The sequence below is a fragment of the Gobius niger genome (genome assembly GCF_951799975.1).
Source record: "Gobius niger genome assembly, chromosome: 9".
Lineage (NCBI taxonomy): Eukaryota > Metazoa > Chordata > Actinopteri > Gobiiformes > Gobiidae > Gobius > Gobius niger.
Window position 1 is genome coordinate 28,199,996 of NC_136860.1, and position 17,880 is coordinate 28,217,875.

The window sequence follows — 17,880 nt, forward strand, 5'->3', positions numbered from 1 at the left end:
CATGATTATCCAAAAGAAGAAGACATTTTCTGTGTAAATAACACTTTCTTGCCATATTTGATCAGTGTCTTAAACATCAGGACTAAAACAACTACCATACAGTACAAATGTACTAACACTACTTTTCTACTAGCACAACTTTAAATACTTCTGCTTTTTCCACTAGTCATCAACTACTATGGCAACTTTCTAATGTCTCTTTTTTTGTAGATTCAAATGTGCAAACTTTCAAAAGTCTTTTGGAGTGACTTTGTATTCCCAGTGCAGCTCCATGCTCTTTCCATAGTTATATAACACTGCCCCAGCTTCCTGCAGTATAAACAGTGAGCTCAGCCCTCAGCACACAGCACATAGCAACAGGGAGTGAGAGAGAGAGGAGGCAATGGGGTGGTTTCCTGTCCTGGGACTGCTGCTCTGTCTCAGCGTGGGGCTCTCGGAGGGGCACAAGCTCCTGGTCGCCCCCATGGATGGCAGCCACTGGTTGAGCATGAAGATTCTGGTCTTGGAGCTCGTCGCCAGAGGACATGAGGTGGTCGTGTTAGTCCCGGAGAGCAGCCTATTGATCAAGGGCTCTCAGGATTTCACCACTGTCATTTACAAAGTGCCCTACACCAAAGAGCAGCTGGACGACAAGTTCAATGAACTACGGAAAGAGGTCTTCACACCGCCAAAGTTTTCGGATTTGATGTCCAATGTGGAACGCCTGGTGAACTTCACGACCATGCAGGTTGAAGGGTGTGAGTACCTGCTGAATAACAAAGAGCTCATGGATCAGCTGAGAGGAGAAGGATTCGATGCGATGCTGTCCGACCCGTTCATCCCCTGTGGGTCCGTGCTGGCCCATATGTTCTCTATCCCGGCTGTGTACTTCCTGAATGGGCTTCCCTGTCAGCTCGACATCAGGGCGAACCAGTGCCCCTCACCCCCATCCTACATTCCCATTTTCTACTCAGACAACACAGATAAAATGAACTTCCTCCAAAGAGTCAAGAACTTTGTTTTATACAACTTCGAGTCCTACATATGCACAGTGATGTATGCCAAATTTGATGATCTGGTCAGTAGATACATAAGCAAGGATATGACCTACCAACAGCTATTAGGGGAAGGGGCGATATGGCTGCTCAGATTGGATTTCACCTTCCAATGGCCCAGACCGATCATGCCCAACATGGTGTTTATTGGAGGGATCAACTGTGCAGCGAACAAGCCCCTGCCAGCGGTGAGTGTCCAAGGAATGTATGGTGATGTTGTGCAAACACATCTGGAGCTAATCAAGGGCTATGTAACTTTGTGGGTGTCCCGACTGCAATAGGCTTAGGCAAGACTCAACTACTACTTTTGCGACTACAATTGCAACTGCTGCCGCTAGTTCACTTTATTTGGTGCTGCAGTTACTAACTACAACTATGCCACAAGGTACAAACTAAAACAAACCAGTTCAGATCACTTCTTTTCGTGACAAAAAAAGAAATATTAGGTCTATTGTTGCTGCTTCTGCTAATACCCTGCCACCGCTTCCACTGATGATATTACTGCAAATTCACTGAAATGTTGATACTATGACTCCAAATGTTGCACTGTCTTGTTACTTCTGTAAACATCTGGCAGTAATCGACAAACCAAAACAGTCGGTGGTGAGTGTCCTGTCTGGTCGAACCCGGAAGTGTGAAACTTTAGCAGATTCATGACTACTTGAAGAGACCATCTAAGTTCAATAAGATTTGACACACCCACCACTGAGCCAGAAAACAGTTACTGGCAAGCCCTTAATTCAGTCATGTAATTTATCTGGGCTTTGAGTTGGCTTGAAAGGCATAGTCCAGACTGGTTAGTACAAAGCCTATATTGAGACATGCCACTGGTTGTCATGGACACCCTATTGTCCTCAAAGTATTCAAAGATTAACTCAAGAGTCTACAAAAGTACTTCGGTACAGAGACTAAATAATACTCGACCATTTAACCAGATCATGTCTGTTCATTGACTGATCATGTCAGTGAACAGACACGAGGACTCGTCGTACTCTTATACTCTCACTCAACCTGGTCTATGGTACTACATCAATTTTCAGTGGAAGGGGAAACCAAATAACTCGGAGGAAACCTACAGAAGAACAGGGAGAACATGCAAACTCCACATGGTAGTAGGGCGGCATGGTAGTACAGCGGTTAGTACTCGTGCTTAGCAGCTAGAAGGTCCGGGTTTGATCCCCACCAGGGATGGGGCCTTTCTGTGTGGAGTTTGCATGTTCTCCTCGTGGCTGTGCAGGTTTCCCCATCACTAAAAACATGCATAATAGGTTAATCCTCTGTCCAGGTGTTTCTGACCCGAGCACCTTTACTTATCTGCAAGCATAACCAAAAACAAAAATACATGGCAACTCAAATATGTGTAAAAGCTAAATTTTAGTCACGCTTTTCTTTGTTTAGTTCCATTTTAGCCCTGTACTTGTGCAGTTTTCTGTATTGCGTTTTTACACCTTCAAATCCACAAATATATTTAAATGTAATTTCGTAAATATGCTTAAATGTGATTCCTGATAGTATATGTTCCTGTTTTTCAGTCCTGACCTCGGACTTTCTGCATTAATGCAAAAACCCAAGTCCTTGCTACTTCATGAACTCAAGCTTTTAATCCCTTTTGTTTATGTTAACTTGCATTGAGCTAATCCCAGGAACATGACCCTACTGAGTGCTTATAACAACAGAGGCCGCCAGACATGTAAATGGCCACCAGTTTGCCAATCCATGCGCAGACAGCACACCAAAAGCTACTTATATTGCATTAGGTGTGTTTCAGCTTTAGACTTGTGACCTGAAGTCAGACCAATAACAGATCCAGCCTTGATTTACGTCAAAAGAAACATGAAAATGTGTCTTTGCCAAACTACTGTCAGTAGTCGAGTTGCTACATGTGCACTGATTAAATTCTACTGTCATGTCCTTCCACTGTAGCCAAGATGAGCGAAAGGCAGTATTTGGCAACACTTTTATCAACTCTTGCATCATAGACATTACTAAAGAATGTACTTCCTCCTATTAGGTCCAAAAAAATAAACCGTTGAGCCCAGAATGATTGAAGTAGGAGTTTAAATAACAAGGCTCACATAGGGTCGGAACACACAAATAAATAAAATACAATTCTGCTTCCTTGTATTGTTTTAGAAGAATATGTAAAAGTGTTATAGCGAGTCAAAATGAAGTACAAAAAGAAAGAATAATGTGAGATTGCAGATTTAGAGGTTACAAACCCAAACTACCACTACTACTACTACTACTACTACTACTACTAACAGCATTCTTTTTCTGTTTATTATTATACTTAGGATCTTGGCCCAGGGCATTCCATTGAGGGGGTAAAAAAGCTTGGCATACAGTGTACTACTACTCTTTCTACACTATTCCCCTTTCAGATAAAACTGTGCTTATCATTAGCGTAAATGTAACAGGAGCCTAGTTGTCGTGTCGTGTAGCAATATCCATTTTCCTTATTTGCTTTGCTGTTGGTGTTTACACAAAAAGGATTGCCAGGTGTGTGTAGTTGTGTTGACACTTGCAGCACATTCTGAGAAAAACATGGCCCCTGCACTTGAGGTTAAAGAAGTTCATTGCCAACACGCGAACATGAAAAGATGAAGCCAAACTAAACTAAACTAAAGTGTCTGCTTCTCCTGCAGGACTTGGAGGAGTTTGTGGAGGGATCTGGAGATGATGGGTTCATTGTGTTCACCATGGGCTCAATGGTGTCCAATATGCCTTTCCAAACGGCAACATACTTCTTTGAAGCCTTCCGACGAATCCCCCAAAGGGTAAGACCAACGTGAGATCATCCGACAGTTTCATTCCAATCACCGCACAAGACCATGAATTATTGCTTGTAATAGAGCACTGCAAATGTGAGTTGTCCAACCCGAGAAACTAATGGAGATTTTGAAATTAAAATACAGGAGTTATGGGTCACATAAAAACATTTGGGCACTATAGTGTTTTACATAGCATTTACCAATACTGATCAGTAGTTCTTTTCTCTGTTACAGGGTAATAATCAGTATCAGTATTTTTGTGATTTTATGTATCAGACTGCTACATTATCACATACAAATTATTTAAAGAGGTGTGGGAACCTTCTTACGCCACTGAATGTCAATCATAAATCATACATTTCCCCCTGTCAAAATAAAGCTAATATTCCACTGCAAATATTTACGCAATAGTCAAAGCTTTTTCTGCTTAAGGGCTAATCAGTCGACAGACATGGACTTTGGCCAAGCTGCCGAGTCCCAACACGCAAGTCCTATTCAGCTGAAAACTAATTACTTGTTATAATTACTTGAATGAGAAAGGAGTGTGACAAATAGCATTGTACCTTAAAAGAAATACCATTTTCTGCTGGTATTCAGCATCAATTTTGCTTGAAAATATAACTAAATAAAGAAATTACTTTTGAAAAGAGTAGTAGATCATTTTGTATGTTTTTTTGTTTAAACGTAAATGTGCAAATCATTATTTTTTAATGTTTCATCTTTTAAGGTTCTGTGGCGATATGAGGGAGAAGTGCCTGAAAATGCTCCCAAGAACGTGAAGCTCTTAAAGTGGTTGCCACAAAATGACTTGCTGGGTACGTAATTCTTTATCTTAATGTCATTTCAAAAGTGGAGTTTTAAAATTCCACCTCTGCATATATCATAAATAAAATGTCAAAACCCATGGCTTTACAGTAGGTAATAAATAAACAAAGACTCATCAAACTATTTTCCTAATCTTTAAATGATTATGATAAAGGCTCATTATGATGATTGCTGCTGTTGCTTCAATAGCGAAACACTACCAAACTGATGCCTATCTATGTGTTGCCTTGTCCCATCAGCTCACCCCAAAGCCCGCCTGTTCATGACGCACGGTGGGACCCATGGCATATACGAGGGCATCTGTAACGGCGTGCCCATGCTCATGTTCCCCCTGTTCGGTGACCAGCGGGACAATGTGCTTCGTATGAAGACCAGAGGAGTGGCTGAACAGCTCCTCATATATGACCTGAACACTGAGACTGTCGCAACTGCAGTGAAGAAGATGATTACTGACAAGAGGTAAGACAATAGATGGATATGTATCTACTTTTTATAGAGAAGAGGTGGGATGTCAATTTGTCTGCAGGGGGGCCCTCCAAAGCACTGAAAAACATTGATTTTGAAAGGAAATGTGCATTTACATTTGTGAAAACTTACCACTTTTACCTACAACATCATTGCTATTTGTTGTTATTTGTAATTTTAAGCTGTACAGCATGACAAATTCATTAGGAGGAGTAAATTATCATGTGTTGTGGGATCTTTCGTTCCATAAGGGAGCTGTAACACCCTGGACTTTGGGAAGGCCTGTGGTAGAAGGAACTTTTTGAAACAGTTCTCTCTAGGCAGAATTTATGCAGACGAAACCCCACGCTATCCCTGAAAGAATGATATATCGTTATCGTATCAATATTAAGATATGAAAAATCAAGATATTAATATCGAAAAAGCAACATTATAAATATGCATATATTGGTTATATAATGTTAAAGCAGAGCTCCAGAAAAATGTTTGATTTTTTAATTGTTCATTGGTGACTTTATGTTAATGTTGATGACGGGCAGTGAGTTCTCATCAATAAAACTGCACTCTTTTGGATTATTCTGTTTTTATTTTTCTGAAAAATGCTTGGTTTTCACCATACCTGTAGTTATATCTTATCGTATCGAGATATGTGTGATGAATATCGTTCAGCCCTACCCACAAATTTGGAAAGACCAAAGTCTGCTGGAATGAGATATGACAATTTACAAAGATGTAGTCTCATGCCATCCATCCATTTTTTTCAGAATTTGCAACAAAAAGTACTTGAAGACAGAAACAAATGTTCCAATATCGTAACCACTGCTCAACACTACATTTTGTTTTATTTGTTGTCCTGGCCTTGAGACTTTCTCAAGGAACAATGAGCAGATTATTTGTTTTACTGGAGGGGGTGGACCTTCCTTTGTGGACACTGCCCTGCTTTGTATTTTTGTACTTTGTAAGATAGAAAACCAATGTATTTAGATCCTTTTTGCCTTGGTTGTCCACTCATCATCTACTGTTATTAATCATCAGGATTCAAAAGTACTGGGCCATAGCTCAGTATCAGACACACTATCAGTCACACTGACAATGATTTACTAGGTCCATTTAGACCCATTCACTTCATTCAACCATGTCTTTGAATAGTGGGAGGAATGAGGATTCAATATTCTGGTTAAAACCATAAACAAATACAGTGGATCAATACATTTCCATATCCTGAGTAACTATGGCTTTTTACTTTGTCTGCAGCTACAAGGAGAGAATGCAAACGTTGTCCAGTTTGCACCTTGACCGTCCCGTTCCACCTCTGGAGTTGGCCACGTTTTGGACAGAGTTTGTGATGAGGCACAAAGGCGCCGATCACCTACGAGTGGCAGCGCACGACCTCAACTTGATCCAGTACTTCTGCCTGGATGTGCTGGCGTTTTTAACCCTCATCGTGGTCACGGTGATCGGGTTAACAGTCAAATGCTGCCTATTCTGCACCAGGAAGTGTTGCGGAAGGGGGACCGCTGGGAAGAAGAAGCAAGCATAGTCTTTCAACATTTTATGCATTTTTACAAAAGAATGAATGGCTTTTCATGTGTGAAGATTGTGGTTTTGTGGACAATCTGAAATGAAGAAACACTGGTATATTTTTCAATGTTGGTTATAATTGTTGATGATCAATAAAACCTTTCTAGATTTTGTATACATTGTTTTTGCTTATGAGCCAAATGTTGTGAATATACGGTGCTATTTCTTAAGTATCTGCAATTTGGGCATAGTAATTATTGTATTGTGAATCTATGGTTCTAACTATAAACATTTTGCCATATTTTTAAAATACTGAATGTAAGGTAAAACTTGAGACTTTGTGTATGATTGTTGTATGGGAATTAAAGATACTTTTGATTACTTTCCATTGTCCACTAAAATGATGGCAGAATCAGCCGGACAGAAGCATTGCATTTCCTTTAGAAGTTAAAATCTTGGAGTGTGTCGATTCCAAATCAAACCACAAGGGGTCAGGATTGTACAAATAATAACTTTGTATATTTTGCAGTTTTCAAGTTTACCATAAATAATACGGTCATCTCCTCAAAGGGAGACATTATGTACTGACAATTGACATGAGCTAAACTCTATTGACCAACAAGGAAAACTGTATAAAATCATCCTGCAAACTAAAAAAAAAAGTCAACAGTACAGGGTTAAATAGCCCCGATTAGAGCTTTTGTAACATGATTTTTTCAAGTGTATATAGTCCACCATCTAGTGCAGGGGTCCTCAAACTACGGCCCGCGGGCCAAATCCGGCCCGCGAGATGATTTAATCCGGCCCCCCACTTGTAGAGCACAAATCCCTGAGTATGTCAAAAAAAAAAGTAAGTCTCTAGCCCATTCCTGTGCGGAGTTAGGATATTTTAACTAAATAACCAGTTTACTCACTCCAGCCACTAGGGGGCAATTTGAATAAATAAAAAATAATTCCACAGGTGTCCAGCAGAGGGCACTTGCATAAGAGATCAGAATAACACATTATAGCCCCGTGGTAAATGAAGCTTAACCACCACAGAGTGTGGAGAGAATGAATAATAAAGTACTTTGAGAAACTTGTGACACAGGCTTGTAAAGCACAATACAAGTGTAAGACGTTATTGCTTTGGTCACATTACATAATGATGTTTTATTTGAAAATAAAAATTAATGGAAATTAAAAGAAAGTGTGAAGACTTGATTACTATTTTTGCAAACCACTACATTGAAACAAATATGTGCCTGAATCAAGTATTGATCTTGTGGATATAGTAGTAGGGACGACTGTACCAGGCGAGTAATCTCTACTTCACAATGAGGCATTTTGGTCTGAGTCATACAATTCTATATTATAGCCAACCCGGTCCGGCCCCCGATCACAGTCAGGAACAATAATGTGGCCCCCAGAGAAAAAAGTCTGAGGACCCCTGATCTAGTGGTAATGCACTGAACAGCTTTTTCTAATACATGAACTGCATGGTTGATATAGTAGATATCAAATAAGTTGACCTTGAAGTTACTGTATCAACAGATCATTACTTACAGGGAATTCACCCTCTTTCATTCGAGTGTCCTGTCTAATAAAGTTTGGCTCCCATAAATTAAAAATAGCTCATTCTTTGGCACTCAAAATTATACTGAACTGTAATGAATCAATCTGAATTAGGCTCAGAACTGTCAAGTTATACCTGTCTGTGGCCTTAAAAGCCAAAAAATAACCAGTGAAGAATTCACTTTTCACAGCTCTCCAAACACCAATGATTAACAAGGAAAATTGGCTAAGATCACCCTGCACTTAAAAAAGTCAACAACAGTAAAGGATTCAAAAAATCAGTAGATTACTGCTGTTGTAACAGGATATTTTTAAGTGTAGATAGTCCACCATCTAGTGGTAATGCACTGGACAGCTTTTTCTAATACATGTACTGTATATATATATATATATATATATATATATATATATATATATATATATATATATATATATATATATATCTCTCTCAAATATGTTGACCTTGAAGTTACTATCCCCCCCCCCCCTCCTGGAACCGCCACCTTAACGTGGTGGAGGAGTTTGAGTGCCCGAATGATCCTGGGGCTCTGTTGTCGGGGGCTTCATGCACCTGGTAGGGTCTCCCAGGGCAAATAGGTCCTAGGTGACGCGTCAGACAAAGAGCGGTTCAGAAGCCCCTTATGAGAGACCAACAGGCCCGGTTAGAACCATGAGGCCGTCCTTCTGTGGACCCACCACCTGCTATGTGATTTGGGCAGTTCCAACAGCTGCCCCCACGACCCGGCAATGGAAAAGTGGACGAAGATGGATGGATGGATGGAATTCAACCCCTTTCATTCTAGTGTCCTGTCTAATAAAGTCTGCCTCCCATAAATTAAAAATAGCTCTCAACCTTCTCCATGAAAAATCATCCTGAAAAGTCAAGTTATACCTGTGTGTGGACTTAAAAGCCAAACCAGGATTAAACGAATAACCACTGTAGAATTCACATTTCATAGCTCTCCAAACTGCAACGTGCCATAGTTGCAGCACACAACGGTAACACCTCTGTGCATACTTTTAACAGTCACCTGCCCACAGCACTTCCTCTGAAGGTGGTGGTCTCTGAATAAAAACTCATGACAGTGTGAGCAAACAGGTTTTCCTGACTTCTGCAACAATGAATACTTACTGCATAATAACAATTGTCCTGAGTCTGATCCAGTCTTCAGGTAAGAAGAAACAAACATCTCAGTAACAGAATTTATAATAACTTCCATATAATTATTCCAATACATGGAATCTTTTAGGAGCCAGTGAGAGTTGGATTGTTGGGGGTAAAGTTGCAAAGCCTCATTCGAGAAGATACATGGCGTCCCTTCAGTATTATGGACAGGACGCCAAGTGGCACCATTATTGTGGAGGATTTCTGATCAGAGACGACTTTGTGTTAACTGCAGCGCACTGTAGGCCTTCTCGGTAAGATACTGTAAACTTGGATATGTTTTCGTACTGCAATGTGTTCTCAGGGAAACCTGCACAATTGTCCAGTACTTTTTTCTTATCTTTACTGAGAACTTTAAAGATGGCCGTTTAACACACTTTTTCCCATCAGTGAAATGCAAGTGACAGTGGTATTGGGAGCACATAATCTACCTAAGAATGAGCCAAGTCAGCAAAGGATGCACGTTGAATATGTCCAGCATCCAAACTTTAGAGGACAATTTGACTTTGACATAATGCTTCTGAAGGTGAGTGGAAACTTAATGAATTTCAATGCAGCACTTGCAGCTTTCGACCTACAGTATGTGGGGAGAAGATGTGAGACCTTATATCTCACCTCGAAAACATGTTTCTCTTCTTGCAGCTAAAACAAAAAGTTAAACTGAACAAGTTTGTTGAAGTTATTGCTCTACCAACAAAAGATAAAAACATCCATGCACACAAAGAATGCGTGGTGCCCGGCTGGGGCAGAATTCAACCTTCAAAAGACAGCCCTGGCTCTGATGTGCTTAAAGAGGCCGTGGAAACGATTCAGGACAACTCTAAATGTGAAACCATACTTAAAGACTACTTTAACTCAGAGCACATGATCTGTACCAAATTCAACAAGAAGGGTGGAAGTCTGTGCCAAGTAATTATAACATTTAATATCTTAATTCTACAGCACTATTATGAACAAATGCTGCAATGTTGACATTTGTGTTCTTCCAGGGTGATTCTGGAGGACCACTGATCTGCAAAGGCAAGCCTCTGGGTATAGTAGCTTTTACCGACCCCATTGATTGTAGTAATCCTGAGTATCCACATGGCTTCACCAAGATTTCCAGCTTCCTCCCATGGATTAAAAAGGTCATGGGAGGGCGGGGCAATGCGAGTGAGCCTTCAACTTTAGATAGCCAAGAAATCAACATACGTTTCAATTAAATCTGATGAAACTGTATTGAAAATATTCAGTATCCATTTACAACTGTACAATCATCAAACAATAAAAAAGAAACAAATCAAGCCTTGCGGTGTAAACTTTTGTTGAACTCTGTTATTAAGAGAAGTTGGGAAATGAAAAAGGTGTACCATATATCAAGCACATTCAAGTCAAGGTAAACCCACAGGCCACAGAGCAGGTCTTCCGGTGCAAACTCTTAAAGTTGTTTTTAATGCTTATAATTACAAAGACGAGGACACGTACCTGACTTGGATCTCTTGTAAAATATCTCTTTTTTTTATCACCTATCACAGTACAGTACAGTCAGCAATATAGCACTAGTTATTTTCTTTTTCTGTTAAAGTCACATGGACATTACCTTTAGACGTGTCAAACAAATTTGGTCAAAGTGTATCATACACTTATACATTTTTTAATGAGACCTCTTCACATTTGGAATCTTTAACACTCATTTCAAATAACACAGTATCTCTCACCTTGTCAAAAAAGCGGCTCAGTTTGACTGCATTTGAAGTGCCTGCAGCGAGGTACCGTGGGTTGGTGCAGTCCTGTGAAAACAAAACAACACTTCAGCCACAGACCACACACAGATGAGCTGCTCCTACAACACTACAAAAGAGAGCGGTATGACCTCTGACAATGTGCCTCAAAGTGGTTACACAAAATCTGTGCAATGAAGATTGTAACATGAACTATGTTCTGTTACTTATTAAAGAATTTCATTGAAGAGCTGATCAATAGTTTACCATGCCTTCTTTATTGTTTGATATCTGCCTGACGGTTCAAACGGTTTAATCTAATTTACCAGTTTTAAGGAGCCTTGAGAGGTGACTTTAGTGATATTGAGTAAAACCCACCAGATTTATTTCTTCTGCGTCGAAGTCTTCAGAGAGGAAGGCTGTTCGAGTCAGAACCTCAGTGCATTTGGTCTCTGGAATCTGGTCAAATTTAGTGCCTATCAAAAGCAAAGCACTGGGTTTTCAGCAAATTGCTTCCTGTCATAGTCACTGTAAAGTAGATAGAAATATTGAGTCCATGAATTAAGTCCAAATATTTACAAATGGTGCAGTTGGTTTTAAGAAAAGCAATAATTTTACAATTTTACAGAAATATAATATGCACTAACCCATTTGAGACAATGAATCCAGTTGACGAAGAATCTGTTAAGTGCTTCTAACGACCACCGATAGATGAGTTTTTGCCACTTTTTTTGCTGCACCTTTATCGCTTTTTGTCACATGCTTGTTGCTTTGGGTGAAGCCAAACTGGAGAAAGTGTGCTCGGTTCAGGTGGGGGTTAAGAGGTTCAAAAAATATTTGAAAGGAAAAATATTTATTTGCTAAACCAGTATTCAGCCAACAGTCACTGCTAGATGTTGCCTCTATGTAATTTTAGCAAAGAAATTATAACAAATTCCTAGATTTTGTATACAGTACATTGTTTTTGCTTATGCCTAATATTGTGAATATACAGTGCTATTTATTAAGTGTGTTCAATTTGAGCATAGTAATTATTGTAATGTGCATCTACCCTTTTGCCATATTATTTCCCAAAATATTGGGAGAGGTGGTTAACAAGATGTAGGATACAAAACGTACAGTTAAAGCTGCAGACTTTGGGTATTAATATTGTATGGAAAATAAATAACTTTAAGATTACTTTCCTTTGTCACTAAAATTATCGCAGAGTCAGCAGGGCAGAAGCATAACTGTTTTTATTAATTGAATTTCCCCAATAAATTTAAATCTGAGCATAATTGTGATGAAATGTTTAAATAACTGTACAAATATGAATGTAAACAGCTCAAATAAACAGCTCAATCAATCTATCAATCTCGGAGTTTGTCAATTCCAATTTAAGCCACAAGGGGTCAGGATTGCACAAATAATAACTTGGTGTCTTGGAGTTTTCAACTTTACCATCAATAATACGGTCAGCTCCTCAAAGGGAGACATTATGTACTGACAATTGACATGAGCTAAACTTTATTGACCAACAAGGAAAACTGGCTAAAATCATCCTGCAAACTAAAATAAAAGATTAATAAAACAGTAAAGAGTTAAAATAGCTCCGATTAGAGCTTTTGTAACATGATTTTTTCAAGTGTAGATAGTCCACCATCTAGTGGCAATGCACTGAACAGCTTTTTCTAATACATGAACTGTATGGTTGATTTAGATATCAAAGAAGTTGACCTTGAAGTTGCTGTATCAACATGTCATTACTTACAGGGAGTTCACCCCCTTTCATTCTAGTGTCCTGTCTAATAAAGTTCGCCTCCCATAAATTAAAAATAGCTCATTCTTTGGCACTCAAAATCATACTGAACTGTAATGAAGCAATCTGAATTAGGCTCAGAACTGTCAAGTTATACCTGTTTGTGGCATTAAAAGCTAAAAAACAAACCACTGAAGAACTCACTTTTCACAGCTCTCCAAACTGCAACGTGCCATAGTTGCAGCACACAATGGTAACACCTCTGTGCATACTTTTAACAGTCACCTGCCCACAGCACTTCCTCTGAAGGTGGTGGTCTCTGAATAAAAACTCATGACAGTGTGAGAAAACAGGTTTTCCTGACTTCTGCAACAATGAATACTTACTGCATAATAACAATTGTCCTGAGTCTGATCCAGTCTTCAGGTAAGAACAAACAAACATCTCAATAACAGAACTTATAACTTTCATATAATTATTCCAATACATGGAATCTTATAGGAGCCAGTGAGAGTTGGATTGTTGGGGGTAAAGTTGCAAAGCCTCATTCAAGAAGATACATGGCGTCCCTTCAGTATTATGGATGGGACGCCAAGTGGCACCATTATTGTGGAGGATTTCTGATCAGAGACGACTTTGTGTTAACTGCAGCGCACTGTAGGCCTTCTCGGTAAGATACTGTAAACTTGGATATGTTTTGGTACTGCAATGTGTTCTCAGGGAAACCTGCACAATTGTCCAGTACTTTTTTCTTATCTTTACTGAGAACTTTAAAGATGGTAGTTTAACACACTTTTTCCCATCAGTGAAATGCAAGTGACAGTGGTATTGGGAGCACATAATCTACCTAAGAATGAGCCAAGTCAGCAAAGGATGCAAGTAGGAAAATACTACCAGCATCCAAACTTTAAAGGAGGATTTGACTTTGACATAATGCTCATGAAGGTGAGTGGAAACTTAATGAATTTAAATGCAGCACTTGCAGCTTTCGACCTACAGCATGTGGAGGAAAGGTGTGATGCCTTATATATCAACTTGAAAAATGTTTGTCTACTTGCAGCTAAAACAAAAAGCCAAACTGAACAAGTTTGTTCAAGTTATTGATCTACCAACAAAAGATAAAAACATCCATGCACACAAAGAATGCGTGGTGCCCGGCTGGGGCAGAACTCAACCTTCAAAAGACAGCCCTGGCTCTGACGTGCTTAAAGAGGCCGTGGAAAAGATTCAGTTCAACTTCGAATGTGAAAACATAGTTAAAGACTACTTTAACTCAGAGCACATGATCTGTACTAAATTCAACAAGAAAGGTGGAAGTCTGTGCCAAGTAATTATAACATTTAATATCTTAATTCTACAGTACTATTATGTACAAATGCTGCAATGTTGACATTTTTGCTCTTCCAGGGTGATTCTGGAGGACCACTGATCTGCAAAGGCAAGCCTCTGGGTATAGTAGCCTTTACCGACCCCATTGATTGTAGTAATCCTAAGTATCCACATGGCTTCACCAAGATTTCCAGCTTCCTCCCATGGATTAAAGAGGTCATGGGAGGGCGGGGCAATGCGAGTGAGCCTTCAACTTTAGATAGCCAAGAAATCAACATACGTTTCAATTAAAACAATGAAACTGTGTCAAAAATATTCAGCATCCATTTACAACTGTACAATCATCAAACAATAAAAAAGAAACAAATCAAGCCTTGAAGTGTAAACTTTTGATGAACTCTGTTATTAAGAAAATTTGGGAAATGTTAGTTCATTGAAAAACATCTCTTTTCAATCACCCAAATATCTACCCCTGGTGCCTCTGCCCAGAAAACCACAATTGCAACTTCGCTGCCACCAGGTAGGAGTCACCAATACACACTAATGGGATCACGAAGAAGAAGCTAACAGGCTAACGGGCAAAGCTAACTGCGGGCTAGCATCACTTAAACAGTATTTACAGCCAAGTTTGAGTGAAAAAAATGTATCTCCATTGTGTAATTGGATGTGTAATATCCCTCTCTCCCTTTGTCTTTTCTATCAACGTAGTATTTACTCTCACAGACAATTAATGAGTAAAAAACGCAACATGCTACTACACCTACAGTGGCCTCTGGGCCATAAGCGTAAAGTTCTGCTTTAATATTGCATGGGAATTAAATAACTTTAAGATTACTTTCCATTGTCACTAAAATTATCACAGAATCAGCAGGGCAGAAGCAGAACTGTTTTTATTAATTGCATTTCCCTAAGAAATTAACAAAGTAACTTATGCCCCTAGAGGCCATATGCGCCACTGCAGGTGTCATAGCATGTTGCGTTTTTTTTACTCATTAATTGTCCGTGAGAGTAAATACGCTGACATCCAATTACACAATTACACAATGGAGATATTTTTTTCAATCAAACTGAAACTTGGCTGTAAATACTGTTTAAGTGGTGCAAGCCGCAGCTACCTTTGCCCATTAACCTGTTAGCTTCTTCTTCGTGAATCCATTAGTGTGTATTGGTGCTACGGGTCGTAGCAGGGAAAGCTGTACGGCGGCACGGTAGCACAGCGGTTAGTGCTCTCGCTTCACAGCTAGAAGGTCCGGGTTCGATTCCCACCAGGGACGGGGCCTTTCTGTGTGGAGTTTGTATGTTCTCCCCGTGTCTGCGTAGGTTTCCTCCGGGCACTCCGGTTTCCTCTACCACTAAAAACATGCACAATAGGTCAGGATGAATGATGTGTGAGTGAAAGTAGTGGTGGTCAGAGGGTCCGTTGGCGCAGACGTGTGTAGTCGCGAAAGCGCCTCTGACAGTCTCCCCCAGGGGAAACTGAAGCTACAAATGTAGTTTTCCACCACTGAGTATGGAGTGAATGTACAATTGTCTCATGTAAAGCGCTTTGTGACTATATGTCTGTGAAAGGCGCTATATAAATAAAGATCTTCTTCTTCTAAAAAGCTACAAGTGTGGTTTTCTGGCCATGACACCAGGGGGAGACTACAGACCCCCCAATCATCCCATTAACAAGTACTGTCCCCAGAGGGACTACGGAAATGATTCATGAAGCAAACAAGTTGCTTAGTACTGCTCTAACTTGGAGTGTGTCAATTCCAACTTAAGCCACAAGGGGTCAGGATTGGACAAATAACTTGGTATCTTGCAGTTTTCAACTTTACCACGGTCAGCTCCTCAAAGGGAGACATAAAAGTAAACTTTTTTGATAAACTAGGAAAATTGGCTAAAATCATCCTGCAAACTTGAAAAAGTCAACAGCAAAGGGTTCAAATAGCCGTAGATTAGTGCTGTTGAAACATGATTTACAAACAATACAAACATTTTTAAGTGTATAGTCCACCATCTAGAGGTAATGCACTGAACAGCTGTTTCTAATACATGTACTGTATGGTTGATACAAATATCAAATTAGTTGACCTTGAAGCTACATCAACAGATCATTACTTACAGGAACCCCCTTTCATTCTAGAGTCCTGCCTAATACAGTCTAAAAATAGCTCTCATTCCTCTGCACGCAAAATCATCCTGAAATCTAATGAATCGATTTAAATAAGGGTCAGAACAGTCAAGTTATATCTGTTTGTGCCTTAAAAGATTCAGATTAAACGAATAACCACTGTAGAATTCACTTTTCAAGGTAGAGCTCCAAACTGCAACGTGCCATAGTTGCAGCACACAATACTGAAACCTCTGTGCATACTTTTAAGTCACCTGCCCACAGCACTTCCTCTGAAGGTGGTGGTCTCTGAATAAAAACTCATGACAGTGTGAGCAAACAGGTTTTTGCCCCTACGCTTGTGGTCAACTGTCAGCATATCTAATAGAAGAAGAAGCAAACAGGTTTTCCTGACTTCTGCAACAATGAATACTTACTGCACAATAACAATTGTCCTGAGTCTGATCCAGTCTTCAGGTAAGAAGAAACAAACATCTCAGTAACAGAACTTATAATAACTTCCATATAATTATTCCAATACATGGAATCTTATAGGAGCCAGTGAGAGTTGGATAGTTGGTGGTGAAATTGCAAAGCCTCATTCGAGAAGATACATGGCTTCCCTTCAGTTTTATGGACATCATGTTTGTGGAGGATTTCTGATCAGAGACGACTTTGTGTTAACTGCAGCGCATTGTACTCGGTAAGATACAGTAAACTTGTTTTTGATATGTTTTGGTACTGTAATGTTCTTAGGGAAACCTGCACAATTGTCCAGTGCTTTTTTCATCTTTAAAAATCGGTAGTTTAACACTTTTCCCCGTCAGTGTAATTCCAATGACAGTGGTATTGGGAGCACATAATCTAACTAAGGAGGAGCCAAGTCAGCAAAGAATCCACGTTGAAGAATACTTCCAGCATCCACACTTTAGTGGACAATTTGACTTTGACATAATGCTTTTGAAGGTGAGTGGAAACATAATGAATTTCAATGCAGCACCTGCAGCTTTGCATCTACAGTATGTGGGGGAAAGGTGTGAGACCTTATCTCACCTCAAATGTTTTTCATCTTCTTGCAGCTAAAACAAAAAGCCAAACTGAACAGGTTTGTTGAAGTTATTCATCTTCCAACAAAAGATAAAAACATCCATGCGCACAAAGAATGCACTGTGCCCGGCTGGGGCAGAATTCAACCTTCAAAACACAGCCCTGGCTCTGACGTGCTTAAAGAGGCCGTGGAACAGATTCAGTTCAACTTCGAATGTAAAACCATACTTAAAGACTACTTTAACTCAGAGCACATGATCTGTACCAAATTCAACACGGCGAAGAATGGAAGTCTGTGCCAAGTAATCACAAAATTTATTATCTTAATTCTACAGTACTATTATGTACAAATGTTGCAATGTTGACATTTGTGTTCTTCCAGGGTGATTCTGGAGGACCACTGATCTGTAAAGGCAAGCCACTGGGTATAGTAGCATATACCAACCGTGATGACTGTACTAAGCCTAAATATCCTCATGTCTTCACCAAGATTTCCCGCTTCCTCCCATGGATTAAAAAGGTCATGGGAGGGCGGGGTAATGCGAGTGAGCCTTCAACTTTAGATAGCCAAGAAATCAACATACGTTTCAATTAAAACAATGAAACTATATAAAAAATGTTCAATATGCATTT

At 39.7% G+C, this 17,880-nt stretch overlaps 4 protein-coding genes and 1 long non-coding RNA gene across 6 annotated transcripts; 4 read left to right on the forward strand and 1 right to left on the reverse strand.

Annotated features, from left to right (window-relative positions):
* The first annotated feature begins 324 nt into the window (after positions 1-324).
* On the forward strand, positions 325-6,658 carry LOC306967500 (UDP-glucuronosyltransferase-like). The gene is made up of 5 exons (XM_079562576.1): positions 325-1,222; positions 3,680-3,811; positions 4,533-4,620; positions 4,870-5,089; positions 6,350-6,658. Exons 1-5 carry the CDS (start codon positions 383-385, stop codon positions 6,633-6,635), a joined length of 1,566 nt encoding a protein of 521 aa, XP_079418702.1. The 5' UTR covers positions 325-382; the 3' UTR covers positions 6,636-6,658.
* Positions 6,659-9,123: 2,465 nt separating this feature from the next.
* Positions 9,124-10,666, forward strand: LOC306968171 (granzyme-like protein 1). Its single transcript, XM_079563488.1, has 5 exons — positions 9,124-9,342; positions 9,421-9,589; positions 9,726-9,861; positions 9,978-10,244; positions 10,325-10,666. Exons 1-5 carry the CDS (start codon positions 9,291-9,293, stop codon positions 10,535-10,537), a joined length of 837 nt encoding a protein of 278 aa, XP_079419614.1. The 5' UTR covers positions 9,124-9,290; the 3' UTR covers positions 10,538-10,666.
* Positions 10,667-10,799: 133 nt separating this feature from the next.
* Positions 10,800-11,548, reverse strand: LOC306968199. Its single transcript, XR_013793239.1, has 3 exons — positions 11,414-11,548; positions 11,021-11,104; positions 10,800-10,826 (listed from the first exon to the last, which is right to left on the reverse strand). It is a non-coding gene; the product is annotated as an uncharacterized lncRNA (long non-coding RNA).
* A 1,457-nt stretch (positions 11,549-13,005) lies between these two features.
* Positions 13,006-17,880, forward strand: LOC306968170 (granzyme-like protein 1). 2 transcript variants are annotated; one of them, XM_079563486.1, is made up of 5 exons: positions 13,006-13,199; positions 13,275-13,443; positions 13,580-13,718; positions 13,834-14,100; positions 14,181-14,473. In XM_079563486.1, the coding sequence occupies exons 1-5, from the start codon at positions 13,148-13,150 to the stop codon at positions 14,391-14,393; spliced, it is 840 nt and encodes a 279-aa protein (XP_079419612.1). In that variant the 5' UTR covers positions 13,006-13,147; the 3' UTR covers positions 14,394-14,473. The 2 variants fall into 2 exon arrangements, with proteins under 2 accessions (XP_079419612.1, XP_079419613.1); XM_079563487.1 differs by lacking the exon at positions 14,181-14,473 and adding an exon at positions 17,630-17,880 and having other exon boundaries at positions 13,075-13,199.
* On the forward strand, positions 16,543-17,636 carry LOC306968197 (granzyme B(G,H)-like). Its single transcript, XM_079563520.1, has 4 exons — positions 16,543-16,677; positions 16,756-16,903; positions 17,028-17,166; positions 17,280-17,636. The coding sequence occupies exons 1-4, from the start codon at positions 16,626-16,628 to the stop codon at positions 17,610-17,612; spliced, it is 672 nt and encodes a 223-aa protein (XP_079419646.1). The 5' UTR covers positions 16,543-16,625; the 3' UTR covers positions 17,613-17,636.

Excerpts from the sequence above, each read along its gene's own strand:
- LOC306968171 (XM_079563488.1), top strand. The coding sequence starts at position 9,291 with ATGAATACTTACTGCATAATAACAATTGTCCTGAGTCTGATCCAGTCT. Across the intron at positions 9,862-9,977 it reads TTGACATAATGCTTCTGAAG|CTAAAACAAAAAGTTAAACT; the intron begins GTGAGTGGAAAC and ends CTCTTCTTGCAG. Across the intron at positions 10,245-10,324 it reads AGGGTGGAAGTCTGTGCCAA|GGTGATTCTGGAGGACCACT; the intron begins GTAATTATAACA and ends GTGTTCTTCCAG.
- LOC306968197 (XM_079563520.1), top strand. The coding sequence starts at position 16,626 with ATGAATACTTACTGCACAATAACAATTGTCCTGAGTCTGATCCAGTCT. Across the intron at positions 16,904-17,027 it reads ACTGCAGCGCATTGTACTCG|TGTAATTCCAATGACAGTGG; the intron begins GTAAGATACAGT and ends TTTCCCCGTCAG. Across the intron at positions 17,167-17,279 it reads TTGACATAATGCTTTTGAAG|CTAAAACAAAAAGCCAAACT; the intron begins GTGAGTGGAAAC and ends ATCTTCTTGCAG.
- LOC306967500 (XM_079562576.1), top strand. The coding sequence starts at position 383 with ATGGGGTGGTTTCCTGTCCTGGGACTGCTGCTCTGTCTCAGCGTGGGG. Across the intron at positions 3,812-4,532 it reads TCCGACGAATCCCCCAAAGG|GTTCTGTGGCGATATGAGGG; the intron begins GTAAGACCAACG and ends TCATCTTTTAAG. Across the intron at positions 5,090-6,349 it reads AAGATGATTACTGACAAGAG|CTACAAGGAGAGAATGCAAA; the intron begins GTAAGACAATAG and ends CTTTGTCTGCAG.
- LOC306968170 (XM_079563486.1), top strand. The coding sequence starts at position 13,148 with ATGAATACTTACTGCATAATAACAATTGTCCTGAGTCTGATCCAGTCT. Across the intron at positions 13,200-13,274 it reads GAGTCTGATCCAGTCTTCAG|GAGCCAGTGAGAGTTGGATT; the intron begins GTAAGAACAAAC and ends GGAATCTTATAG. Across the intron at positions 13,719-13,833 it reads TTGACATAATGCTCATGAAG|CTAAAACAAAAAGCCAAACT; the intron begins GTGAGTGGAAAC and ends GTCTACTTGCAG.